Source organism: Hippoglossus hippoglossus, chromosome 22, assembly GCF_009819705.1.
Source record: "Hippoglossus hippoglossus isolate fHipHip1 chromosome 22, fHipHip1.pri, whole genome shotgun sequence".
Lineage (NCBI taxonomy): Eukaryota > Metazoa > Chordata > Actinopteri > Pleuronectiformes > Pleuronectidae > Hippoglossus > Hippoglossus hippoglossus.
The window spans coordinates 11,008,457-11,032,540 of NC_047172.1; the positions used below are offsets into that span (position 1 = coordinate 11,008,457).

General features: G+C 40.8%; 1 protein-coding gene across 2 annotated transcripts; it reads left to right on the plus strand.

The window, feature by feature from the left end:
• The first annotated feature begins 485 nt into the window (after nt 1-485).
• On the plus strand, nt 486-7,038 carry mtfr1l (mitochondrial fission regulator 1-like). Of its 2 annotated transcripts, none has more exons than XM_034575977.1 (8): nt 486-621; nt 2,059-2,180; nt 2,311-2,418; nt 2,509-2,618; nt 2,873-3,084; nt 3,549-3,921; nt 4,330-4,491; nt 4,662-7,038. In XM_034575977.1, the coding sequence occupies exons 2-7, from the start codon at nt 2,166-2,168 to the stop codon at nt 4,445-4,447; spliced, it is 936 nt and encodes a 311-aa protein (XP_034431868.1). In that variant the 5' UTR covers nt 486-621; nt 2,059-2,165; the 3' UTR covers nt 4,448-4,491; nt 4,662-7,038. The 2 variants fall into 2 exon arrangements, with proteins under 2 accessions (XP_034431868.1, XP_034431869.1); XM_034575978.1 differs by having other exon boundaries at nt 502-621; nt 2,332-2,418; nt 4,662-4,882.
• Nucleotides 7,039-24,084: the final 17,046 nt, after the last annotated feature.

Below are 24,084 nucleotides of genomic sequence, written 5' to 3' on the forward strand. Positions count from 1 at the left end.
TATACATTAGGTCGATTACAAGGCCAAAAAACTTGATGACGCTAAGGCGCACAACTGAGTTTATGTCCCTAACATCCACTGGTGGCAGCTAACAACTGCTAACATCTACTGGTAGTTGGTAACTTGAATTGTGCAGAAAACATTCAAACGTACAAGGGACCTTCACCATCTTGAATTCTATGTTCTAAAACAATATGCACCGGCACAAACATCACAATTGAAACGATTCAAAAGTAAATAACATTAAAAAACGAATTTATCTTCCGGGGACTATATTCATTATGGGATAGTACTGACAAACATTTAGTGGCACTCAAACTTTGGCGAGTATGATCAAATTATTGTGAAAAATATAATATTTTTTTCTGTCATGTTCTGTTATGAGGCCAAATGCTTTATAAATAAACTTGACTGCTCACCTCCACCTTTGGGGGGCGCTCAAGGGCCGGGTCTGATAAAGTGAGGTCACGGGGCTCCAGCCAATCAGATCGCAGGAAAGCGAGGCACAGTTTCCGGCCTGATGAACGAAAACACAGCTGAAGACTGAAAGACGAAGAGAAGAAGCGGAGATTCACGAACTATTCACCGTCGCAGCTTTCTTACGTTCATCTGTAATTTACCGTAAGTTGCACGTCGGTGTGTTTTTTAAATTGCATTTCGTGATTATAAGCGAAGAAGAGAGGAACATGTCGGTCTGCGGATGAGGGTCACACCGGGGGCCGCTGTTTGCTGCTGATGCTAAAGCTAACTGACTGTGTGTGTGTGTTCGATGCCCGGGGCAACCGGTTCAAGATGGACAGAGAACAACTGATCACGAACTACATCTCTAGAGGCGTCTCTGTCTCCTTCCTGGTTTCTATTATCTCCTCATTTAGACGTTAACAGTCGGTAGCAGTGCAGTTAGCTTAGCGGGATTCAAATATAAAATGTGGCGTGTTAGCTGTGTTAGCCTGGATTATTGCGTTTATGTTGAACTACTCATAATGAGAGGGTGATAATAAAGTTAAATTACCTCTGTTAACTTTAGTTTATCCACAATTATGTTAAGATATTGTGGTATTTTTGTCAGTGATGGAAAGTACAAATTACCTAAGTACTAAATACTTAAAGGTTCAGTGTGTAAGATTTAGGTGAAAGGGATCTATTGGCAGAAATTGAATATAAAATAATCCTAATGATGTTTTCACAGTGTGTTATATCTAAATTGTACAAATCGCTGTTTTCTTTACCCTAGAATGGGCCCTTTATATTTAAATACTTTATATTTACATCAGGAGCGGGTCCTCTCTACGGGGGCTGCCATGTTTTTTATAGAAGTTATTTTGTTATTTGATAGATTATTTACGTTTTAAATAATCTTTCTACGTATAATAATCACCTGAAAAAAAGGCTGGACAATATGGCCAAAAATTGTATTCAGATAAAAATGTACATATCAGTCGACAACGATAATTATCACGATAAATGTCACATTATTTCCTTTAATTGTAATGACTGATTTTTGAATGTTGTGGTTTTAAACTCCTCTTCATGGGCAGTGTATCATAAACACTTGGAAAAACACACAACATTTTACAAATCTGAGGTCGTTTAGTAATGTTACACCTCCTCACTGTGCTTGTACAACACAAACAATATATATGATTATTTTACGTATTGAACTTTTATGTTATTGACAGAGATATGACCAGTCAAAGTCAGCCCCCCCCCGTCAATAGAATTACTTGATTGATGAATATTACATTGGAATAATTTTCGATATTTTATAATTGCCCAATGCCCAGCCCTACCCAATCGTACAAAGAAATGTTATATATTCTCTAATAATATTGATGAGTAAAAACACAGCATTATACAAATTCAGAGGCTGCACTGACTGTATGCATTTTAGTCAAGAAAAAGATTCACACAAGCAGCTAAACTAGTTTATCAGTTATCTAAATCTTGATTTACTTGTGGCATTCGATCCACTACTTCAACAGTTTTTAAGTTGTTGCTGCTTGTTTCTTTCAACAGATGCTCCAACTAATCACTCATTTTTATCCCATGTGTTGGCAGTGAGACAGACATGACATCTGTTTGCTGAACTGGTCCGCCTTAAGCCACAGCTAGCACCAAACATTGGTGTGCAACTTCCCAGCGAATCAGACTGACCCCCCACCACCATGGAAACAGAAACAGTACGTTTACTTCCTACTGTTTAACTTAAAAAAGTATCCCCCTGAATGATTGTTTAAACTAAAGTATGTATTGATATTAATTATACTCTTGCGTCACATATAGTGACTGACGGTGTTTTATGTTTCACAGGAAGTCATTCCCATCTGGCAGAATAAGCCCCATGGATCCACCCGTAGTGTTGTGAGAAGAATAGGTTCTACTCTCCCACTCAAACCTCCACAAAGAGCATGTTTCCAGGTACATATATCCAATGTGACCCTTTTTTAATAGCAATAAACTGATATAAACATCTTAACGTGGACATTAACTTGTGTCTTTTTGCAATAGGAACTACCAGGCCTGCCCTCTCTTCGGCCTATGACTGGCCCTATGGTTCCTACGTTGGCAGACATAGCCTGGATTGTTGCAGATGAAGAGGAGACCTATGCTCGAGTACGGTGTGTAAATAGTTAATTACTACACCTTGTTGTAGCGCCAATTCACCTTTCTCTACCTGCACTATTATTGGTTATTGTAGCCCTGATGTGTTTGATTGCATCACTGTACAAATTGACCAAATAAAGTCGGTGCTGGGGCTTTTTCTGGGCAGCAGGTAAAAAGAAAGAAGCATCAGCGGTGATGCAGCACAAAGTAAATGATGGACTCAGATTTATTTAGATTCGGCTTGATGACACCAACCTTCTGTTTTCAGGAGCGACTCACGTCCTCTAAAGCATGAATGGCGGCCCACGCCCCTGCTGGTGCTCCACAGGAACTCATCTGTGCCCAACTTCCGCCGTGAGGGCAAAAGGATGGAGGGACTGAAGAAGCCCGGGGCCACGGCGCTAAATCGAACAACAGCCCTGCAGGACGAGCTCAGCAGACTCCGATCACAGATTGCCAAGATTGTGTCAAGCGATTCTGGTAGGTGGCAGACTGGTTACTTATCTAACTTAACACTCCCCTTACTCATAAAGCTGCTTTGAGTAATATAGATTTAGGATTGCTTTACTGTGGCTAGGTGAGTGTGTTCAGCCAAGTTACTGACTTCATGTGGCTGTGATTCCTTTTGTTGCCAAGTCAGCTGCCTTGATTCTCCTTAAGCTCTTTGGTACTAAGATGCCGTGGCATCGGTTTGTAGGTCAGTGACTTAAGATAATCTCTCGTTCTGTGGAGGCTGTTATTCATTGAATATTTCAACAGGGACGCAATGAGAAGGTATCATATTATTGGACTCGGAGGAGAGGTACTCTAAACAGAAATTATAGATAGGATCAGTTTCATCATTTTAGACTCAATATGTTTCTCGTAACACTGTCCCACCCAAACCCAATTTAATAATTACAGATCCACTTATTTCCCTCCTCTGCTTTGCTGGTTTATTTCAGGCTCCAACCCCCTGACTCCTGATCTGCTCTCCCCCGACGACACGAGTATGAGCTTCTCCATGGCGCCTTTCGAGACAGCATCCTTCCCGCCGGCTGCCACCACTGCTGCCTCCTTTGTCATCAGTGACGTCACCGAGGAGGAAGAAGAGGAAGAGGAAGATGAAGATGAAAAAGATGTGGTCTCTGTGGTGTCAGAGCTGGTCCCTGACCCACCTGCTTCCATGACGGCATCAGCAACCTTTGACCTGGACAGGCCCAGCATGGACTTCCGGGAGGCTGAAGAGGACACGGTGTCGCTGTCAAAGTCCACCAGCTTTGCTGACGTGATGGACATTCTGAAGGACATGAACCGCATGAAGATGAGCAAAGACAGGTAAGTGTTGCCACTGAGCCCAACACCCCAAAGCTTTCATATAATGTCTTAATTAGTGTTTTTTTATAGCATCAAATAAACTAATTAGCTGAAAAAACACTTGGACACAACTAACTTGGACGGGGCTGGACTTATGACCCATACTGCAGCGAGCCACCAGGGGGCGTTCAAGATAATTTGGCTTCATTTTTGGGGAGCTAACCTCCAGCTAGCTGCAGCTTCATATAAACAGACCAATACAAAAGTTGCAAGAAAATTAATTGGCATATTTTCCTAAATGTTATATTAAAATAATATTTTACACTTATATCGCATATAACTGGATTATTATTTAGAATCGTGAAAGCATTTTGTTGATGCTAAACAGTTCTTAAGTCAGCTTGTGTTTTCTGTTGCTCGTCACGGCAGGTACAACAGAGGCTGTACGTCCCTGAGAGAGGAGGACTCTGCAATTCTGATCTCAGAGGCTTTGAGGAAAAAGTTTGTCTTGAAGGAAGAAGATTCAGCTGCTGTGAATCGGAAGTAGCCCGATCGCATGTTTGTCATCACCACCCGATCCTGCTGTTCAATGTAAGTCAGGACAGGACATTTGAGTTTTTTTATTTCTTTTGAGTTGTTTTTTAACATTAAACCTTTGTAACTGACGGTTGCTGTTTTCAGTGCCAAACTGTTGAAGCTCACTTGTGGTTTCTTAGTTGTCGTTCTGCTTTGTTTCCCCTCCTCTCCCTCATTAATTTTAGGCCTTTGCCTGTGGAGTATGTACCCATGGATCCACAACCTTGCTCCTCAAACCCAAGGCAATAGCTGTCCGCCAGAGATAAGACAAAAAACACTTTGTCCCAGACTTTCACAACCAAATGTGAACTTCACAGTGCAGTACGAGGGGGAACAGTCCGCTCTTGATAACAATAATCTGTTTCAGCACTGCATCGCATACTGCATTCATTGTAATTCCCCCTGGAAAAAAAGGCTTATGTTCAAACCTATTTTCAATAACGACTCAACAGACTGGTGCCAGTGCTGTCCAGTCATGTGGTCTGTGCAAATGTGGGGTGTCGTGTCATAAAAAGGTGCTGAAGGATGCGCTGAAAGATGCAAATAGTTGTTTTTGTTGTTGAGTCCTCTAAAAATACTTGAACATATTTCTCCAGATGAAACCAGTCTTGTGTGTGTGTGTGTGTGTGTGTGTGTGTGTGTGTGTGTGTGTGTGTGTGTGTGTGTGTGTGTGTGTGTGTGTGTGTGTGTGTGTGTGTGTGTGTGTGTGTGTGTGTGTGTGTGTGTGTGTGTGTGTGTGTGTGTGTGTGTGTGTGTGAAAAACAAGTTATATTTACCTTTGCTGAGTTTCCAAATGTGCACAGCATCGTGTGCGTCGCTTGTTCCACTGCACCTCTTATGCCTGTCTGCTTGTGTGTGAATAGCATATAGAGTGACAGTCACTCAAACTACAGGGCACTATTTTTTATTTTAATCCCAAACTAAAAAATATTGATGATATAGTTTGAGGTGTGAACTCTGTTGTGTATAAATCAATGGATGTGTGTAATTTAACAGTGCACCCACTTGTGTTTGCATCTTTTTTGTATTTCCAGTAAAGGCAACAATGGATACAAGCATCCGCAGGTCTTTTATATAGTAACTTCCTCTTGTGTTTAAAACATGCTAATTGGTAGATGAGCTATTTGCAAAGGTGCGATCACACATACACAAATGTGACAAACCTTCGCCTTCCTTTCACTTCCAGTCTGCCCCGATCTGTGCGAGTGAGGGGGTGATTAAAACATGTGTGGCTTCGTGTGGGGTTCAGCTTTGGTGACCCATGATATTCTCTCCGCATTTGCGTATATGAGACCGTGCCCATAAGCAGTTTTCAGAATGAACTCTGTGAAATGTGCGGGAAAATTGTCTCCGGACTTTTTCAGACGTTGCCTTTTTCGCATATGAAGAACGCAGCAGGAGATTGTGTGGGTCAGACGCTCTCGAATCTCATTGTCTTTCCAACTTGTTATCTTTGGTGGCGTCTTCTACATGAATGGCACTTAATTTTCATCATAAGATAATTGTATTGTCAAATTTTTTGTGTGTCACTCTCACTCTGACATTTTGCAGACATTTTACTGGGGGGACTGGCAGGGAAAGTTCCAGGAAATATCTGGAACAACTGACTTTGACAGTGTGTTCTCACACGCAGCCCCCTCGCAAAACTTCAGGAAAATGTCCAGATTTCAGTGCATGTGTGAAAGCAGCTTTACAAAGCTTTCACATCAGTGTGTTTGTGTGTGTGTGTGTGTGTGTGTGTGTGTGTGTGTGTGTGTGTCACAATGACTATTGTTGTTGACGCCTTACCGCAGATCTATTGCCTGTTCCAATGCCTCATTTTATTCCCTTATTAGCTCCAAGTGCCAAGGGTTTGTTTTAATCAGCCCACCCGTCAAAGCCCACCCGTCAACGCCTGACACTTTTTCTTTTCTTTTCCTGAATGTGCCCTCCAGTTCCACATGTCTTCATCCAAACAATGAACGACTTTGTTAAGAATCAGCTGCGAGTGTTTGTTTAAAAAAGTTTGTTAAAAATTACAACTCACAAAAAACCTACTTGCTGTTTTGTCTCCGTTTACTTCAACCCATGTCACTCCTATGTTTCATTTATCATGTGTTTTCCTACACGACTGAGAATCTTATAGTTTAGTTTTGCAGTGTGAAAAGTAACTACTTATGTATGTGTTGAGCAAGAAGGTGCCCATCTGTGTGTCATTGTATTCCGTGAAGTTGAAATTTTGTTTTGTCTTGCTGGAATTTACCCTCAATAATTCCTCCGTTCATTTCCTGATCAGTCAAAGTGGCGAAAGTTAACAACCGATGAGCTGAAATACAAAATGCAAGTTTAAATTTGTTCATCCTATGTCTGTACTTGAGATGGTGACAACCGCAACCAACTGCATCTCTGTTCCAGATCAAAAACTGAAGGGAAAATTGAGGATTTGACTGTTTCTGTGTGTCACTTTGAGCATTTGTCACCATCGTACCTCTGTAGGGTTCAACCCACCACCTGTATGTTAGTTTTTTTTTTTATTATTATGTATGGACTTGTAAATAAAGATGGGCTGAGGTTTTGAAACTATGACTGTTGCTTTTCAGATCACCATGCAGTAAGAAATATGTCCAGTGTGGGGCAGTGCAGGCAAACAAACCTTGGGCTTTGTTTAAACTATTTACTTTTGCCATATGAAATATTGAGCACCTTTAATTCCTCTCAAAACTACGACATCCATCACACACGGAAGACAAGGGTTTGGATTAGTGGAAATGAAGTACCTTTACACAAGTTCTGTCATCTCAAGATTTGTGTTGATATAATATTTAAATTTCAGGCCACTTAATGCTTCAGCTTCACAGCATTTCAGATTCATATATTGTACTTTTTACTTTAGTACATGACATGTTATTGATAATCATTTGTAATTTAGATCAGTACAGTTTTGAATCCTGTGTGTATACACGTAACACAGTTTATAATGTGATATAAGTACTTTTATCCAATTTTATTGCTATACTACCTTACTGAATGATCACATTTTCTACATGTAATATCATTAAAGTTACTAATAACATAAATAGTGATTTATTTGAGTGAAGTTAAGAATAAAGTTCGATAAAAGGAGAATATTCAGATCAATACAAATACCTCAACATAGTACTTACAGTACTTGAGTAACTGCACTCGGCTACCTGCTGCAACCTCAGCCAACATCCAGCATCCAGCCATTATGTGCCTGGAATAACCAGCCCTCTCACATCACGTCACACCACCATCCTAATTTCGAAAATGTTAATTCCCTGTCATTTCCTTTTCTTTCCCAAGACGACGTGGCCCCCTCAGTGAGTCACTGTCTATTTCCTGTGCGAGACCTTGGCCTACTTTGTCCCTCTTCACCCCCGTGATGGACTTCCTGCCTATTTTAGATACAGGGAGACGTCTGTGGAGAGCTCCGTTAATAGGGCTCAGTGTCAAAATGAGGCTCTGTTAAAACTATAAATACAGTTACTTAGTTCAAAGTGACATTGACACGTTTTCATTACTACGAGACTAAAAAAAGAATTTCAAAGCAGGTTAACACACGTTTGAATCAACAGTTTCGGGACGTTCCCTGCAGCAGTTAACAGGTTTCTCAGAACCAGGCTGTTGACTGTGGAATAAAAACCGGTGTCCCAGTAAAATATAAAGTAAAATGAAATAAAAAATCAGGTTGTATGCATTCAGACTGGAGTGATGTGATGAATCAAAAAACTTAAAACCAGACTTTGACTTTAACCTCAATTGCTTGAGGCTTCAATTAGACTTTCTTAAGTGGGAATGACTCAAATTAAGCCTAAATATAAAATGTAAACCATAAAACCGTGTGCAGCGCATCCACTCTATCTCTGTCATCAATACTTCTTAAAATCAATCTGACATAACGGACAGCAGACGATACGAAAACATTAGTGCTACAAATTTTAAGCAACATTTGGGATTTAGTATCAAATGCGAACATATGCATGCTGAGAATGGCAAAACTAAAATGCAGATTTTTTATGTTTACTGTGTTTACGATTTGCGTGTTAGCAGCTGAGGCTGATGAGAATATCACTGTTTTTTTCCTCTAGTTATTTGGTCATTAAATTTGTGTTTCAAAATTTAAAAAAATCTAAATATGGTGATGGTGGCGGTGAAACCGCAAACCTATAGCAACAGATTTCTTTGGCCACCAGGGGCCGCCAAGACAAGTTGTTAATACAACACTTATCACCTTTTAAAACTGAACTTGAGTTGCTCGCCTAAACATCCAGCCATTATGGCTGATAAATTGCCGTTGTTTCTCTGGCCAGATGATTTTTTGTAGCTGTGACTTTCATCACCTCCAACCAGTGAGGGACAGGAGCCATTATAATGCTCCACTTCGTTCCACAAACTTAGCTAATTTGCTACATGTGCTAGCATGGGAAGGTCGCCAAAGACACTAGTTTTAGAACTCAACTTATACAGAGAAATTTACCTGGGTCAAAAAAGTATTAATCATTATGTTAACTTGTCTGGAAAGGGCTTAAAATGTAGCAGTCATTTATTTGCAGTATTTAAAAATTCCTGTACTCCAGTTAGGTAAACACCAGAGTTATCATACCATCACACATTGAAAAATGATACAACATGTCACCACATGTTGTATCATTTTTCAGTGACTTAATTAGGATTGACTGGGGACATGTTGGACTTCACTTAAGACTGAACATTCAATCAAAACTATGACTTTCTGGATGTGTCTCTTCAGCAAAGCCTACGTCGTTTGGCCGACTCCAATTCCACCATGTTGGGCACCAAGCCCCGGTCACGATCCCTCTGTGTGATAAGTGGCAGCGAAGCAGCAAACACGCCAAGAGGTAGACGATCTGTCATCCTGACCATTTGGCGAGGCTCATCCATCTCCCTGAACCTCAGAGCCTTTCATCACTGTCTCCTTACGTGGCTGAGAGCTCTTCATAGGGAGGCTTGTCATTGGAAACAGAAACGTCCCCCTAATGTTCCAGATGTTTTCCCATGTTGCCCCGAGGCTGTCAGGTTTCAAGCCCATTTGTTACTTGAAAGATATGATTAAAAGAATTGCTTTTCGGTTTCTTGTCGTGGAGCCGGAATCGTCTCGGGCCATCTGGATGGATGGAGTTTGACTCGTGGTCAGAAGCATTGTCAGGGTTTCTGGTTTTGATGAATCCGTCTGACAAATGTGTCAAGCAGTGCCGCAGCGGGGAGGGTAACTCTGAGCTACAGATGAGCTGAAGCAAAATCAAGGGAAGACAGTCGATCACTCTCGAGCAGGTGTTACAGAGAACGTGTCACATTAGGTTTTATTTATTGGCACAGTCGCAGCCTTCTGGGAGGGACGGGAAATGCTTTCATTTATTATTCATATCTCAAGATTATCACCTGATTCAAAACAAAAGTTAGCAGCTAAGTTTCATGGCTGTCATCATCATTTGGTGAAAGTGCTGACGAGATCACACCCATCAACATCCATTAGACAATGACATTTTATAGGTACAGACATATTTGAATATACAAGATGAATACGTTGAGATACTTCATGCACAGAACATACTCTGGTTTTAATGTCTACGATTAAGGACCATGACGAATAAATAATTTACCGGATCAGGCCATTTTCCTTTTTTCTTCATTCATTCATATGTGGGATTGTTCGGCCTCTGCAGAGCTACGTGCTCAACTGAGAGCCATTCTAGTTTCAACTGTGATTGCTGTTGATTCAAAGGAGGTTTTGGAAAATCATCCGTGCACCACCCTTTCTGAATAGAGCTCAAAATGTTCTATTTCAATTGTTCAATTGTTGTTCACTGTGGTTCTCAGAGGAAGTTCCAGATGCAGTCAGGTTCATGATGACCAGAACAGCTCATTATCTACACATGAGAGGAAGAGCACAGCGGGAACGTAAGAGCTCCCCTCTTCATCCAAATTCATATTCTCATCATCCTCTTCACTGGACAGAAAACCTCCTCCAGTAACTCTGTCCAACACGGTTGATGTGGGATTTACGTTAACAGTGGCAGGAATATGTCACGTGTTCACAACCTCAGTTTGACCTCACACCAACCTGATGTGGGCAAAACATGTCACTCGTGTTGTGAAATAAAACAAGGTTTCCCGGAATGTGTAAAATGTGGAACAGCTTCTGCGTGTGTTTTGTCTGCGTGTTCACTTCGAGTGTCATCTCCCATGTCGTATCGTAGCAACGACCAGCTGCACCAAGCTTTGACTGAGTGGATGACAAAGGTCTTTGGGAACACAAGCGTTGCATCTGCCGCTGACACCCACCCACCGATCCACCCACCCTCCTTCCAGTGTCACCCACGCGTCTGCCCGCGTCATCAAGACACAAAGCTAACACTTATGAGTCACAACAGGAGCTGCTCCTGACGAGCGGCTGCATGGCCATTGAAGTCCCTCTGCTGTTTCTATTTTTGGGTCTTTGTAGTGTTTCTATTTTGTTTGCGCGCCTGCCCTCTTGCTTTGTGATGCAAATTAAAACGCAATCAGTGTGGTGACGTCGCACTGTAACAAGGAGCTAAAACCTGTTGCTGCTGTTTCAGTGATGGGTTTGAATGTTTTCGATCAAACAGCTACAAAATAAACTCTTCAGTCTTGTGTAACCCTGACAATTTCTATCGAAATTTTGGGAAATACTTTGAGTTGTATTTAAAGTAACGTGAGTGTAGGATAGAAGTGCTACATGGGAAAAAGGAGGAGAGGAATGGCGTAATGAGGAGGCAGATGAGGCGGAAGGGATCTGGATCAGGACAGAGCAGCCCCCTGATGTCTGTGATGTGTTCAAATTCATCATTTTACAACATTAAGTGGAGCAAGTCGTCATCACGGCCTTGTTTTAGCCGGCCAGCTCCTCATGGCTGACAGCATTCATCAGCTACCTCAGACGGAAAATATCGAACAGAATCAGTTTTATTTATTATATGTCAATTCAAAATAATACAGAAAGAAAGAAATACGATACCAGGTATGAGGCTGTTTAAAAGGGAGACGGATGCACAGTACAGGTGGAGGTGGAGTGGGGAACATTGGTTCTCCTTTTCTTTTCTTTCCTCCTCGTTCTCGTTCCCGCTCAGCTCACACGTCGCGTTTAGATAAGAAATTGATAAGAGCTGGTTTGTGAGTCCCAGATGGTCCCACTGTAATTATGGCCCATGTGGCAGTCATTTATAAATAATTCAGTAGATGAAGGAAAAAACTAAAACACAGACGCCAGTATTCGCTCCGAGTACTGTACATGTACATTGGTGATACACTAGAGTTTACATGATGGATTTGCAAAATACTGATGGTCAAAACAAAAGGAAATCTGATTAAATGTGAGCTGGTCATATATTAAGAAAATATTGAAACATTACATTCCTCGAAATAGCCTAAAATGGATTACACAGAATAAATGATTACAAGAGCTATTGTCACTAAATACATTTTTTAAGTTTTACAGCTGATATCACTGATGATTTTACAGTTGATGATATTTCTTAGCTGAGTAAGTTTATTAAGACATTTATGGACCAATTTACCTAAATATTTGAGATAAATTATGAAGCTACTAGAAATCATTAATGTCTCCCGGGCCTGGTTAACCTGTCAAATGGAAAAAGAAAAACAACCCACAGGGTCTTGTTAAGCCCCACCCACCCCAAACACACAGTTATAATTTCAGTTTTTTTAATGAAGCAAAATTACGAAGCAATAGTGACAATCAAGTCACCACAGCTGGGAATAAACATAAGAGAGAAAACCACATAAGGCCTGAAGATATCTGCTTTTTTTCTCTGAAATGAAGTTCCTACACATTGACAAAATATGTCAATGTGTGTTGTTTGCTCATTTAAATACCATTTTCAAACATGTCTCCACTAATTGACACAATGTTGTGTCTGTTCCTGCTGTAGCCATCCATGCGTCATGGCACTGCCGACAAATCACATACACTTTAACGTTACATCGCATCTTGAGCTTCTCACTGAGTTGTTGCAGCCTCGATATTTAAATGGTAAATCATTAAGTGAGGAGACAGGGATCTTAGTCAGTATCTAATTAAACCCACATAGCAAAATGGTTTTGGCCCAGATTTGGCTTACACTGTCATCCGGCCCACGTACCATGTGAAATGATGGCATTGGGGCGGTCTGCTCCTCTTTGCCAGATTTATGCCACAAGTAAGCCACAGCAATACCTCTTGTCATCCAAAGGTGCCAAAGGTGGCTCCGATTTGTTTTGTGCTATTCGGGCCATACTCACCATTTAGGACATGGGCCACATCACGTTCACATCCAGATTACACTTTGCCTAGAGCATCGCATGTTTGCCAAAATAGGCCCACATTTGTTTTGTGATATTTGGGCCACATTTGCTATTTCACAAATGGGCCACTTTAGTCTCACGTTTCAATTTTGTCGAGGTCACAAGGTGGCGCTCCCCAGAAAGCCCCTGTGTAATTCAAACACTGCCTGGTTGGTGCTCCAGCCTTAAATGTCTCAAGCCAGTGAAGCCATTTTAGAATGAATTTGTGCTTTCCCACCTGGTATATTAATATTCAGCTCCTCACTGTACATTTTAATAGATAAATCTGAGTGTAGTGCTCGAACAGCTACAAGCTGAGATGAAACAGCTCGTGAATAACGTATGATTATAACAGATGAAAGAGAGACGGAATGTGTGGAAACCATGGAAACGGCTTCGAGTGTGTCGTCATCATTTGCACATTTCGCTTCAAAGACTGATCATGGGTATTGCATTCTAATTGCATCTGATTGGCAGCGCTGCAGTGTTCGTAGATACAGTGAGGAAGCGTCATCAAGTGTACGACGAGTATCCTCAGAGCTGAGAAAAATACATACGAATCAAAGACAGAGAGGCTGATAACCAACTCCCTTCTTACTACAGGAACTGGCATGGCAACCAATAAGGCGCAGCTAGCCAATGCTTTATGGGGATTAACAGCACGGTTGGAAGCCATCTTTAATAAATCAGATTTCTTGGCTGAACCAACCCATGGCATAAATAAATCATCTCACTTCAGGCCAACTGTGTGGATAAAAAAACTAAACAATTCTACAAGAAGTACATTAGAAGGACTTTAGCTCTATTCTTCATGTACGGTAGCTGAAATATCTTTGAGGGACATCACTAACATTTGAGTCTTTTAATGTCATTTTTATATCATGTTTATCCAAGACATTCAACTACTGATAAGTGGTTGACTGACATTGTCTCAGAGATGCACTTCTCTGTGAGACGTCCCTAATTGTCTCCTTCAGAGGATGTGGTCTACAACCTAGACTGTGAAGACCGAAATGAGACAGTCTGGCATACGGACAATCACCATGATCTGCATGGCCAGCTTGTCCAAATCTTAAACAGAGCTGCAGTTGCACACGATAAAAAGATTTTAATGTCCCTTGATTTTTTGACATGTGTAGCTTTAGCTGTTCAATTGAGTTAAAGTTGAAGTGTGATACTTGCTTTTTTAAGTGTAGCCTAAGTGTTATCTCTTGCTGGTGCCATTATTTCTTTGAAAAACGGTAAGTTACCGAAGCCCAATTAGTCCTGGGACAGATTGGCCCCGAAAAGGATCCACCGGCTTCTTGGGGATAAAGGGACGCATTTGTTGGCCACATTTTCGAAATGTTACGTCTAGTAAAATCGCTGTGTCTTTCCAGATTTTTATCTGGAACTTAAAGAATAAAACAGGTTATAGTCTATACTTTTTTTTACATTGACAACAAATTCCATGAAATTACCAAAACCAACCATGAATTGATGTAACAACTATTGCCTATATGAATCAAAGCCTGATTGACCGTCCGGAATGTAAGAAATACAGCACTGGTTTCTCTCATGTCCCTCTACTTATGACTTTCACTATTTCTAATGGAAAATGTCAGTTTGAACATTAGTGTCCTCTGGTATAAATGTGTATATATATATATATATATATATAGTAGTTATTATATATATACCAATTAATAGCATGCTATACTCATATTCTTTTTGTATACCATATCTGCCTTTATACGTATACACGGTCTATCCTGCATACATATGGACACGTCTATCCCAATATCCCCACATAATGTACAAACAGTTTACGTGCAATCATCCTGTGCCACTGCAATTTACTCAATAACGTTTCTATACGAACCACTTCTGCAGTGAAAAGTGTATATTATGTACATATTCTGCATTTTTTATTTTGCCTATTATTTATTCTCTTGTCTCCCTCATCCTGACTTGCCTGCTGCTGTAATAACTGAATTTCCCCAGTGTGTGGATCATAAAGTTTTATCTTATCTTATCATATCCATGTTGAAAAGTAGAGCCAATAAAAGTGAAACCACTGTAACCGTGGGTCACTCTGCGTCGCTCTTCCTCTCCCTCTCAGTGAGACGTGATGCTCTCGGTGAGGCAGAGGATCAGCTGCTGTTCTGTGCTGTTTTTAGTCTCTGCCGTCTCATTAGCTTTGATTGGCACAGAGCAGGACTAACGACCAGCTGGAGACCAGTTACGTGGTCACGGGGGGTCAGTCGTGCGTCACTGGATCAAACGCAGTGATGAAAGAAGGATCCTCCAGTCGGAACAGCAGCTCCCTCACGTCACACAATCAGTGTCCACTCTCTGAGACTGAGAGTGTTCAACATCTCAATCTGTTTTACACCTTCAAAGTGTGGAAATCCAGAGAGGTGGAAATGGTCAGTGGAGAAAATCTAAACCTTAATATCAACCTGCTCACAGAGACATACATACATGCACTGACACACAACTGGTTCGTGTTTCAGGGATTCTATTTATTTTTAGAAATGTATCGACAATCTAGATATAGATGAGAAGATCAATATCACTCCTGTGAGAGAGACTGAACAATTTTTCTCTTGTTCGGCCAAGAAATAACCCAATGCTCTGCCCCACGAAGCCACAGTGAGTGACTTTTACATCTGGTTCACTGGATGGGGCATAATTGATTAATTTGTGAGATTAAGACGTGGTTGCTCTCCTCCACTGTGCTTTGCTATCTGCTGACACAGAGGAACAGACATGACTGGGATGTTGACACAACAGCTAATTATGTCTGACGATGATAAAGTACATTTTCTTTGTTTAATCTGAACAAAAATTCTAAAGTAAAAATGACAATTTCAGGCTTTTCTGAATTTTCATGTGTCAGAGTATTTCTCGGCAGTGACTCCAGCTGAAACACACCAACCCAAAACTAAATAATTCTTAACACTGAACTGTGCACATTTTAAAATTTCTAAGATATGGATATTTTTCTCTGCTCCTCTCCCACCACTCTCTGGTGCCACCTCACATTATCAACATGTATTCCACCGCACGTAACAATACATAACTGAACTAATGCAATCTTCCACTGTGTAACATCAGTTTTAAGAGGGTTAAAAACACAGAAATGAGATAATATTGTCCCATAACTCTTGGTAAGAAAGCCACAAAATACTGAACCATCTCTGTGGTAATGTAAACAAAGTGGTGGCTGTTGGTTTTTGCACGAATGTAACATCAGTGTAAGTGGTTGAATTAATGTTGTCATTTTGGGAGAAAATATTCAGTACGTATATGGTCTTCAGAAACCTTATATTTTTTGGATGCCTCAATGATGAGATGACGGCACAAGGACGAGGTTCTTTCCAGGCATTGAACTGTGCATGTTGTGTTGTACGTCTTTCCCCAAGGCTGCAGGACGCCCCATGATTTAATTATCTACTTTTTAAACTATACTCGTCAATGTCAATTCTTTAATCATCTCTAAATTACATTTCTCTAAAGTCTCCTCACACACACACACATACACACACACACACACACACACACACGTATATAATATACTCCCATCTCTCATTACTTTGTCGTGTACCCTGCCGAGACTATCCCTGGGTTGGCTCAAAATAATATGGGCTAATTAGCCTCGGTTCTTAGGGAATCCATTTGCCAATTACTGTATCACATGCTGGGAAAGTGTGTGTGTTTGTAAATGTGTGTGTGTGTGTGTGTGTGTGTGTGTGTGTGTGTGTGTGTGTGTGTGTGTGTGTGTGTGTGTGTGTGTGTGTGTGTGTGCGTGTGTGTGTGTGTGCGTGTGTGTGTGTGTGCATTGTATAATGTCAGGCCGGGTCATTGGTAATTGCTAACATCTTCAGTTTTTCTTTAAGCTGAGAACACAAAGAATAAATTCATGGTGTACACTTTAAGATGACAGGTATTTAAAGAGACATTCCAACCATTTCACATCATTTGATCGTCTATACCCCTCCACTCATCTGCAGCAAATATCCATCATATAAGAGTCTCTGTTGTTATGCTCCACATATTTGTTGTTTGCTGGGAAATTATCTTATTTGTTGTGTTCCACAGAAATACTTTGCGGTGCCTTGTGATCCATATAAATGACAGAACCGCTGCAGTGTTAAATTAAAAAGTTTTCAAGCCACAAATGGTCCACTGATAACAATAATGACAATAATCTTACATCTGTCAGCTAGAAAGTCACCCTCCCATCAATTTTCCACAGGGGCTATTAAAAAGTCAGTGTTGTAATCAATCTGGAGGAGAGCAATAACAATAAAAAATAGACACATCATTATTTATAGCTGCTGCAATACGTTCGTTCTGTCAGCCCTTCACTTCTGCCCTGAATGCGATAACGCTGATGACAGGATTCAACACGGGTCACGTCTTGTCGGCACTAGAAACAGATGCGAGCGCCGTGTGCGTGAGCAGGAAACTACACTCCCAAGAATAGCAGGCTGACATGTTGATTCTCCGAGAGCTGCTAACTCTCCAGAAAAGCGGCATGATGCGGAGTTGGTTTGGCACGTGAGAGTGTGACAACGTTGGAGACGGGATTTCGTAACCTCCCGGGACTTGAGACACAATGAGCGGAAACGGCACCAACGGATCAACTATGTGCTGTTTGAGAGAAAACATGATCCGCTCTTACCCACAGTGTAAACAGTCGTTAGCTCTCAGGGACGTGACAACTCAGCTCAGAGAAGTGAACAAATCACAGCTCAAGCATGTGGAGTTTGGTAGAAGTTGTTATAGAAGTGTTGATCACATTCATAGAAATCATCTTGATTTCACAACAAATAATAACTCACTTACATCCACTTCTATTTCTTTTTGCGACTTTTGTTTTTCTTTAAGTTTTGGTGAATTTCTGAAAATATTTCGCCAGGATTGACAGTTATTGATGTCATGAGACAGCACTACGCAGACTGCTATTCAGAGAGCAGTAGTCACAGTTGCATTTAGATGGAAAGTGAAATGAAATTCCACCTGACGATATCTCAAATAAAACCTCTCACATTGCTCTGCTTTAGTTTATTAGTATGAAATTTGGCACAGATAATGTTCAGATATGGTGCTACGAATTGCTGCAGGTGTTGTGCCGCAACTGTAATATTACATGAGGGATGTTCACTTTAAATGTGTCATTTCTTTCATTTCTTTCTGTTGTGTTCCATCTTCATTTAATCTGACTCACTAACATCTATACCGATGCTTGTATGTCTGCAGATATCTCTACCAGAAGTATTACCTGTATACAGATAACTGGATTATTCATATAGACGATGAAGTTGCAGAGATATACCCTATTCATTTAGGGCATTTGGTCTTTGAGCAGGGGCATATATTTTGTTGTTAAGAGGTTAACTGTTATTTAATTTTTTTGCAACTTGCTCCATTATGTAAAATCTTGTGTGCCATTGATGTTTTCTTTTTTTGCACAGATTCCACATTTGAGTAATAATACAAAATATCTTCACTGTCTTGAGGGTTTCTTTAGCTTTTGGTCATGAAGGCCAGTGATGGGATTTAAGCGATGCCAGTTGGATCGCCTGAGTTTGAATCAAGCACCACTGTCAGGTCAGAAATTCAGCTTGTATAATACCTTTTTCTTCAATGACAAAATACCCCAAATCCAAGCCTTGATACTGTACATAATCCTGTGTACAAATCATGATAACAATAATAAACTTTATTGATAGAGCACCCTTCAGAATATGGTAACAAAGTCCTTGTACAATAGGGAAGAAAATAAATCAAATACAATGTCAGAAATGAATTAAATAAATAAATCTAAACATTCTAGATCAGTGCTTCTATAGATAAAATTATTAATTAGAATAAGCGAACAAATGAGATAAATTGACAGACAGTTGAAATTTACTCAAAAACAAAGGTTTAGATTGAATACAAATGAATAAACTGTCTTGATTAGTTGGAGTCTTCGGATTCTCTGGGTTTGTTGAGTTCAGTCAGCAGCAGTTTAGACATCTGGAGATTCCTCTGATCCTCCAAAGGCAGAAATAAGCTGCAGTGATAGTTTTCTTTTAACTAATGCAACACATTTATGTGTGAAATCATTAAATATGCAGCGAGGCACTCAAACTGTATAACATCCATTTAAAACTCAGTGGTAGAAAGCAGCAAGTGAACCAGGAAGTTACTCTGACACAAACACACACAGACAGATACTCAGCACTTCCCAAAATACAGACTCTCATCAACAAGTCTGTCACACAAATGTAACTCCGGGTGTGATCATGTAAAGGTTTATTGTAGGAAAATAGACATTATGATTTCATTTTATGGAGCGACGCCGGCGAGCTAGTTCTGGCAGGCAACTCGAGCTGCGCTGTTTCAATCGTGTGACACACATCATGTGACACACATCATGTGACATACATCATGTGACATACTTCACTCGCCACTACCATCTACAGTACTCATCCACCTCATTAGGCGGTCTATTTAAGCAGAGGGAATTCCCATCCCTCTCTCTGCTTCCTAACTGCTACGCAGTATCACAGACAATTGTCTCAGCCCCTCCACCACCCCAGCATCCACCTGTAGGCTCCGACGGGGGGTTACAGTATTAGCTCATCACTCCCATCATTCCTGTGTATCATATGGGGGAGTGATTAAGTCGGAGCCTAGACGCCAAACACTAAACCTGTTCTACTGTTGAATAAACATTCAAACGTGAGTTGTCTGACTGAAATATTTGAATGGTGTTACATTTCTGCATCACTATGTTATTGTCAACTTCAGCATTTCACATTAGTATAAAAACTAAAACAACTTTTAAATATGGAATCATATGCTTCTGTCTTATGCACATCTTTTATTTATGAAGAAATATATTCATGTTAAAGTTGATTTGGTGGTGATCAGATCATGTACACTATTTGGGAGTAATTTGAGACCACATCTGCAGGCATTCATATGTTCAACAGTCATGGTCCCTAAGGCATATTCCAGTGGTTTGTAGAACAAAAGCTAACGTTTTTCGTTGAGATCTGTGGAATAACACAGACGATCTGTTCCAGCTGACCAGAGGCATTGAGCTGGTTCATGGCTCACAAGCATGGCGGAGAGATATCACTGTGCCAGAGCATGTAGGGCCCTTAAAAACAAGCATTGAGACGTTAGAATCAAGTCTAAGATTTACTGGAAGCCAATGTAACGACCTCCGTACAGTTATAGGTGTTATATGGTCGTATTTCCTTTTTCCACTTAAAACTCCGGCAGCTGAATTGAAGAGTAGATACAGGCTCTCAAGATACTTCTGGGATTTTCCCTGTGAGCACTGAATTACAGACATCCAGTGACAGTTTTGCTGTTAATGTGACTCTAATAAGTCAGCATCCAGAACCACTCCTACAGGTTTGATGGTAATGTGACCACAAAAACCAAAATTAGTAAGAACAAATGTCAAAGGTCACTCTGGTTAATATATCATAACAATTTTTATTAAATATAAAAGTACTTTCTTTAAAAAGAAGCTCAGACCCAATAAGTCTTAAAAATCAGCAACCACACAACTCAGGTCTTCACGTTGCTGAATCCTTCCATCTGGAATAATCAACCCCTGTCGCTTCTCTATCCTCTGCTCTATCCTCTCCTTCTCCTCCATCGCTTCGACTGCCTCTCTTTTCTTTTCACGTCCTCCTTCCACTGCGATGGGCCAGAGCAGATGAGACAGAGGAAATGATGCTGTTGTCTCTCTGTCTCTCTTTCACACTCTGCTCTCTTGCTTCTTCGCACAACTGGTCATACATTTGGCTTTTTCTGCCGACATGATTCACAGTAACAACACAGACACCCACGCACACACGCACACACACACACACATGGACATACATGCACGGATGCTTCCCTGACTCACCCTGTGATTGGCTGACTCTGACTAATTTGGGGTATTGTCTTGTGCCCCCTCTCTGTTGCTGGGTTATCGTGTGCAGCCTCACCTCATTTGTGGTCGCCAGTTTGCTACAGTTTTATGTTAACACCACTGAGACCATTTAAAAAACATCCTGTGATGACTTTTCACACCTGGTTGGAACATTTAAAATTAGTGGTGCACCGATGTATCGGCCGTATATCGGTAGCGGCCGATATTTGCCTCGTTTACTGCCATCGGCGTATCGGTAATAAACTTGACTTTCACCGATAACATTGGCCGATGTTCATTGGTATGTTTTCTGCAGCCTGCCGATCTGGCATCCAGATTATGGTACACTGACGCCGGGTTTACACCGGGCGCTGAAGCGCCGCGCCGCGCAGCGCCAAGGAAAGCCAGGCACCTCCCATCCACCCCCCTGTTAAACCTTTGTGCGGTTCACATGGGCTGCGATGCGCCGCGCCAGCGCCCTTCACCAATGGTTTCGGCGTGCGAGCGAGCGTATCGCGGAAACAGACTGAAAAATGATTTTTTCAGTCTGGGGGGGGCTAAAGGCTTGCTTGGAGAATACATCATTTACCCCTGACACCATGGCATCTAAAGTTACACTTGTCACTTTTTCTGTTTTTCATAGTATTCAAGTAATAAACAAATATCGGTATCGGCTATCGGCTAGATTGTTGTTTTAAATATCGGTATCGGTAACGGCCAAGAATTTCCATATCGGTGCATCCCTATTTAAAATGAACAAAGTAAACTAGGTGGTTTGACAGTTCACCTTTGACCTTGAAAATAAGTAGTAAGCAAGAAATATCGATCCCAGTCCAAGGTCGACTCTCTACAGACGTTTTCACATCTGAAAGTCTGAACCAAAGTCTGTTTTACATTGTTTACATTTGATCTGCTAATTGTTAGTTTCATATATAGCAATATAGGGAGCGCACCAAACAAGTGTCACCCCGATGCTTTTTGGGGATGCCCATGGACTGGGCCTTGTAAATGGTTTGCATTTATACAGCTCTTTTCTGGTTTATCAAGACAGACAATCAAAACACACATCCACACACACATTCATACAGCGCCTGCATTCAGAACTTTTAAGGATCAGTGTCTTACCCAAGGACACTTGAACATCAGAGCATGGCTCGGGCCCCATTTGTCTGTCTGAACCCGTCCAAGCCTGATACAAAACTGATCCAGCCCGACTCAAAGCTGCCAGGCTTGTTTTGTGTCCAAACTCGACTTGAGCCTGATGCAGTTCATGTAAGACACATGCAGCCTAGAAAATCAAGCCTGGCCCAGCCCATCAGGTCGGGTATCCACGCTCTATTGAGCATGGAGTCTGAATTTGATAATGATCTCTCTAAAATGAATTTGAATGCATAGTTTTCTCTTCCTTGTTAAATCCAGACCACCTGTGGACAAATAGCACTTTTTAAATCTCACCATACACCGTGTGAACAACCTGTAACCTCGGCTCCATCAGTGATTTACTGCAGACATACATGTATGTGATTGCCCAGACATTTATCACCACACATACATCACTGCACTTCCTCCATCCTGCAGTGCTGTCTCTGATGTGTGGCTCTTTAACACTGCATGCATCTTCACTCCCTGAATGCCTGTCAGGCTGACGAATTGTAAAGAGCTTGTTTTTCACAAGTGGCAGAGGATACGCAGAATAACAAACCCACAGTCTGACAGACTGATGACTGGCCTGTCAAATAAAAGTGTATTTTGGTTGTTTCCTTGTTATTTTAAGCCCCTTTTTTTGACACATTTGTCTCATTTCAGAAGATGTAGATATCTTCTTAGGGAGGAATTCCCTGCTGATCTGAAGGAGAGCTGGTTATGTAGACTGGACTACATGTGTGGGAGTCTGTTTTCCTGTCAGAGTGAGGAGTCTGCAGTCTGGTGCCTGCCTCCTTCGTCCCACAGTATCGCTTCAAGGACATCACATCACAGGGGAGCCTGGAGGGAAGCAGCGTGATGCATCGCTGCAGCGGCCATCACACCTATCCCATCAGAGGTGGGCGAGATGCCTTATATCACCGCAAAATCTTAAAGTGTGATTTCCAATATAATGGCTTATCAACGTGAAAATATATACAAAAGAGTCATCGTTTCCTTGGCTGACTGGTGAGCTTATTCCCCCGGAAAGTATTAATTCAGATACTTCCTTATAATTTTTGACTGAATATTATTAACTAATATCAGACATTTAGATTCCAGTCGTCTAAAGACTAAAGACACACACATTAGCTGTTTTTTCAAAGAACACCTGAACATACAGCCAGCAAATTATTTGATTAAAAAAACTAATAAAGGTAAATACTGCATCATTCTCTTTTTTGTCGAGAGCTAAACAAAAAGACAACATAAAGCCCATTCATACACATCTTTAAATGTCATTAATGAACATGTATCTTTTTTCTTAGAAGAAAATAAATCTTTTAAATTTTTTTGTTTTTACACTTGTTTTTGTATTGAACATATATTCTAATATATGCTATATGCTATATACTGTATATATGCTAATCGAAGCTTACAGCCTGTTGGCTAGCTTCTGATCATGCTAATGCTAAACCTAAGCTCAGTGGCATTCAACTTGCCATTTTTAAAGTTGTCAAGTAAGTGAATGTCTATTTCAAAACTTTTGATTTGTCCCTTTAAATCGGAGGCTCCAAGACGTCTCAGCCCCCGACGCCCAAAAAAAACAAAAGCAGAGACATATTATCCTAATTTATTTAAGCTAGTTGACAAAAATCCCTCGTGGCACATGTTGCATTGTTTCCTGCGGTGCTGTAAAGGAACCTGCTGAATTGATGCTGTCATAATTACAAGGGGACAAAGAAAATCAGAAGGCTGATGATTACTAAGTGGCTTTTATTTAAAATTTAATGTTGTGCTTTTTAGCTTTTTAAACAATTATGGCTATGAATTGCTTTTAAATTGTATCTGTAAATCACCTTGCGACCCTGTTTTTGTGTCTTGCGACCCCACCATGGGGCCCAACCCCTAGTTTGGGAACCACTGCTTTTAACAAGTCAGTATCATAATAGATTGTGTACCTTCTTTCTACTCTTAGATTATAGTTATTTAATCTTCAAATATTACATGAGTAAAGACTGTGAAGTGATATACTTTCACTTTCACAAGAAAAAGTCCTGGCTCCAGAAAAGTCTTTAGAGCGATTTGCTCCTAACACCATGTGCTCACCCTCTTTTTTCTCTTACTTACAAGAAGTGGTGATTCAGTTTTTACCACATGAGATATGTTTCTATGTGGGATTTTGGCAGGACAGAGTGTCAGTGTCACATTTCTCCTCCTTCCCCATCCTTCCCTCCCTCGGTCTCTCTCATCTC

Coding starts and splice junctions, on each gene's coding strand:
- mtfr1l (XM_034575977.1), top strand. Junction 2,419..2,508: donor CACAAAGAGCATGTTTCCAG/GTACATATATCC, acceptor TTTTTGCAATAG/GAACTACCAGGCCTGCCCTC. Junction 2,619..2,872: donor GAGACCTATGCTCGAGTACG/GTGTGTAAATAG, acceptor TTCTGTTTTCAG/GAGCGACTCACGTCCTCTAA.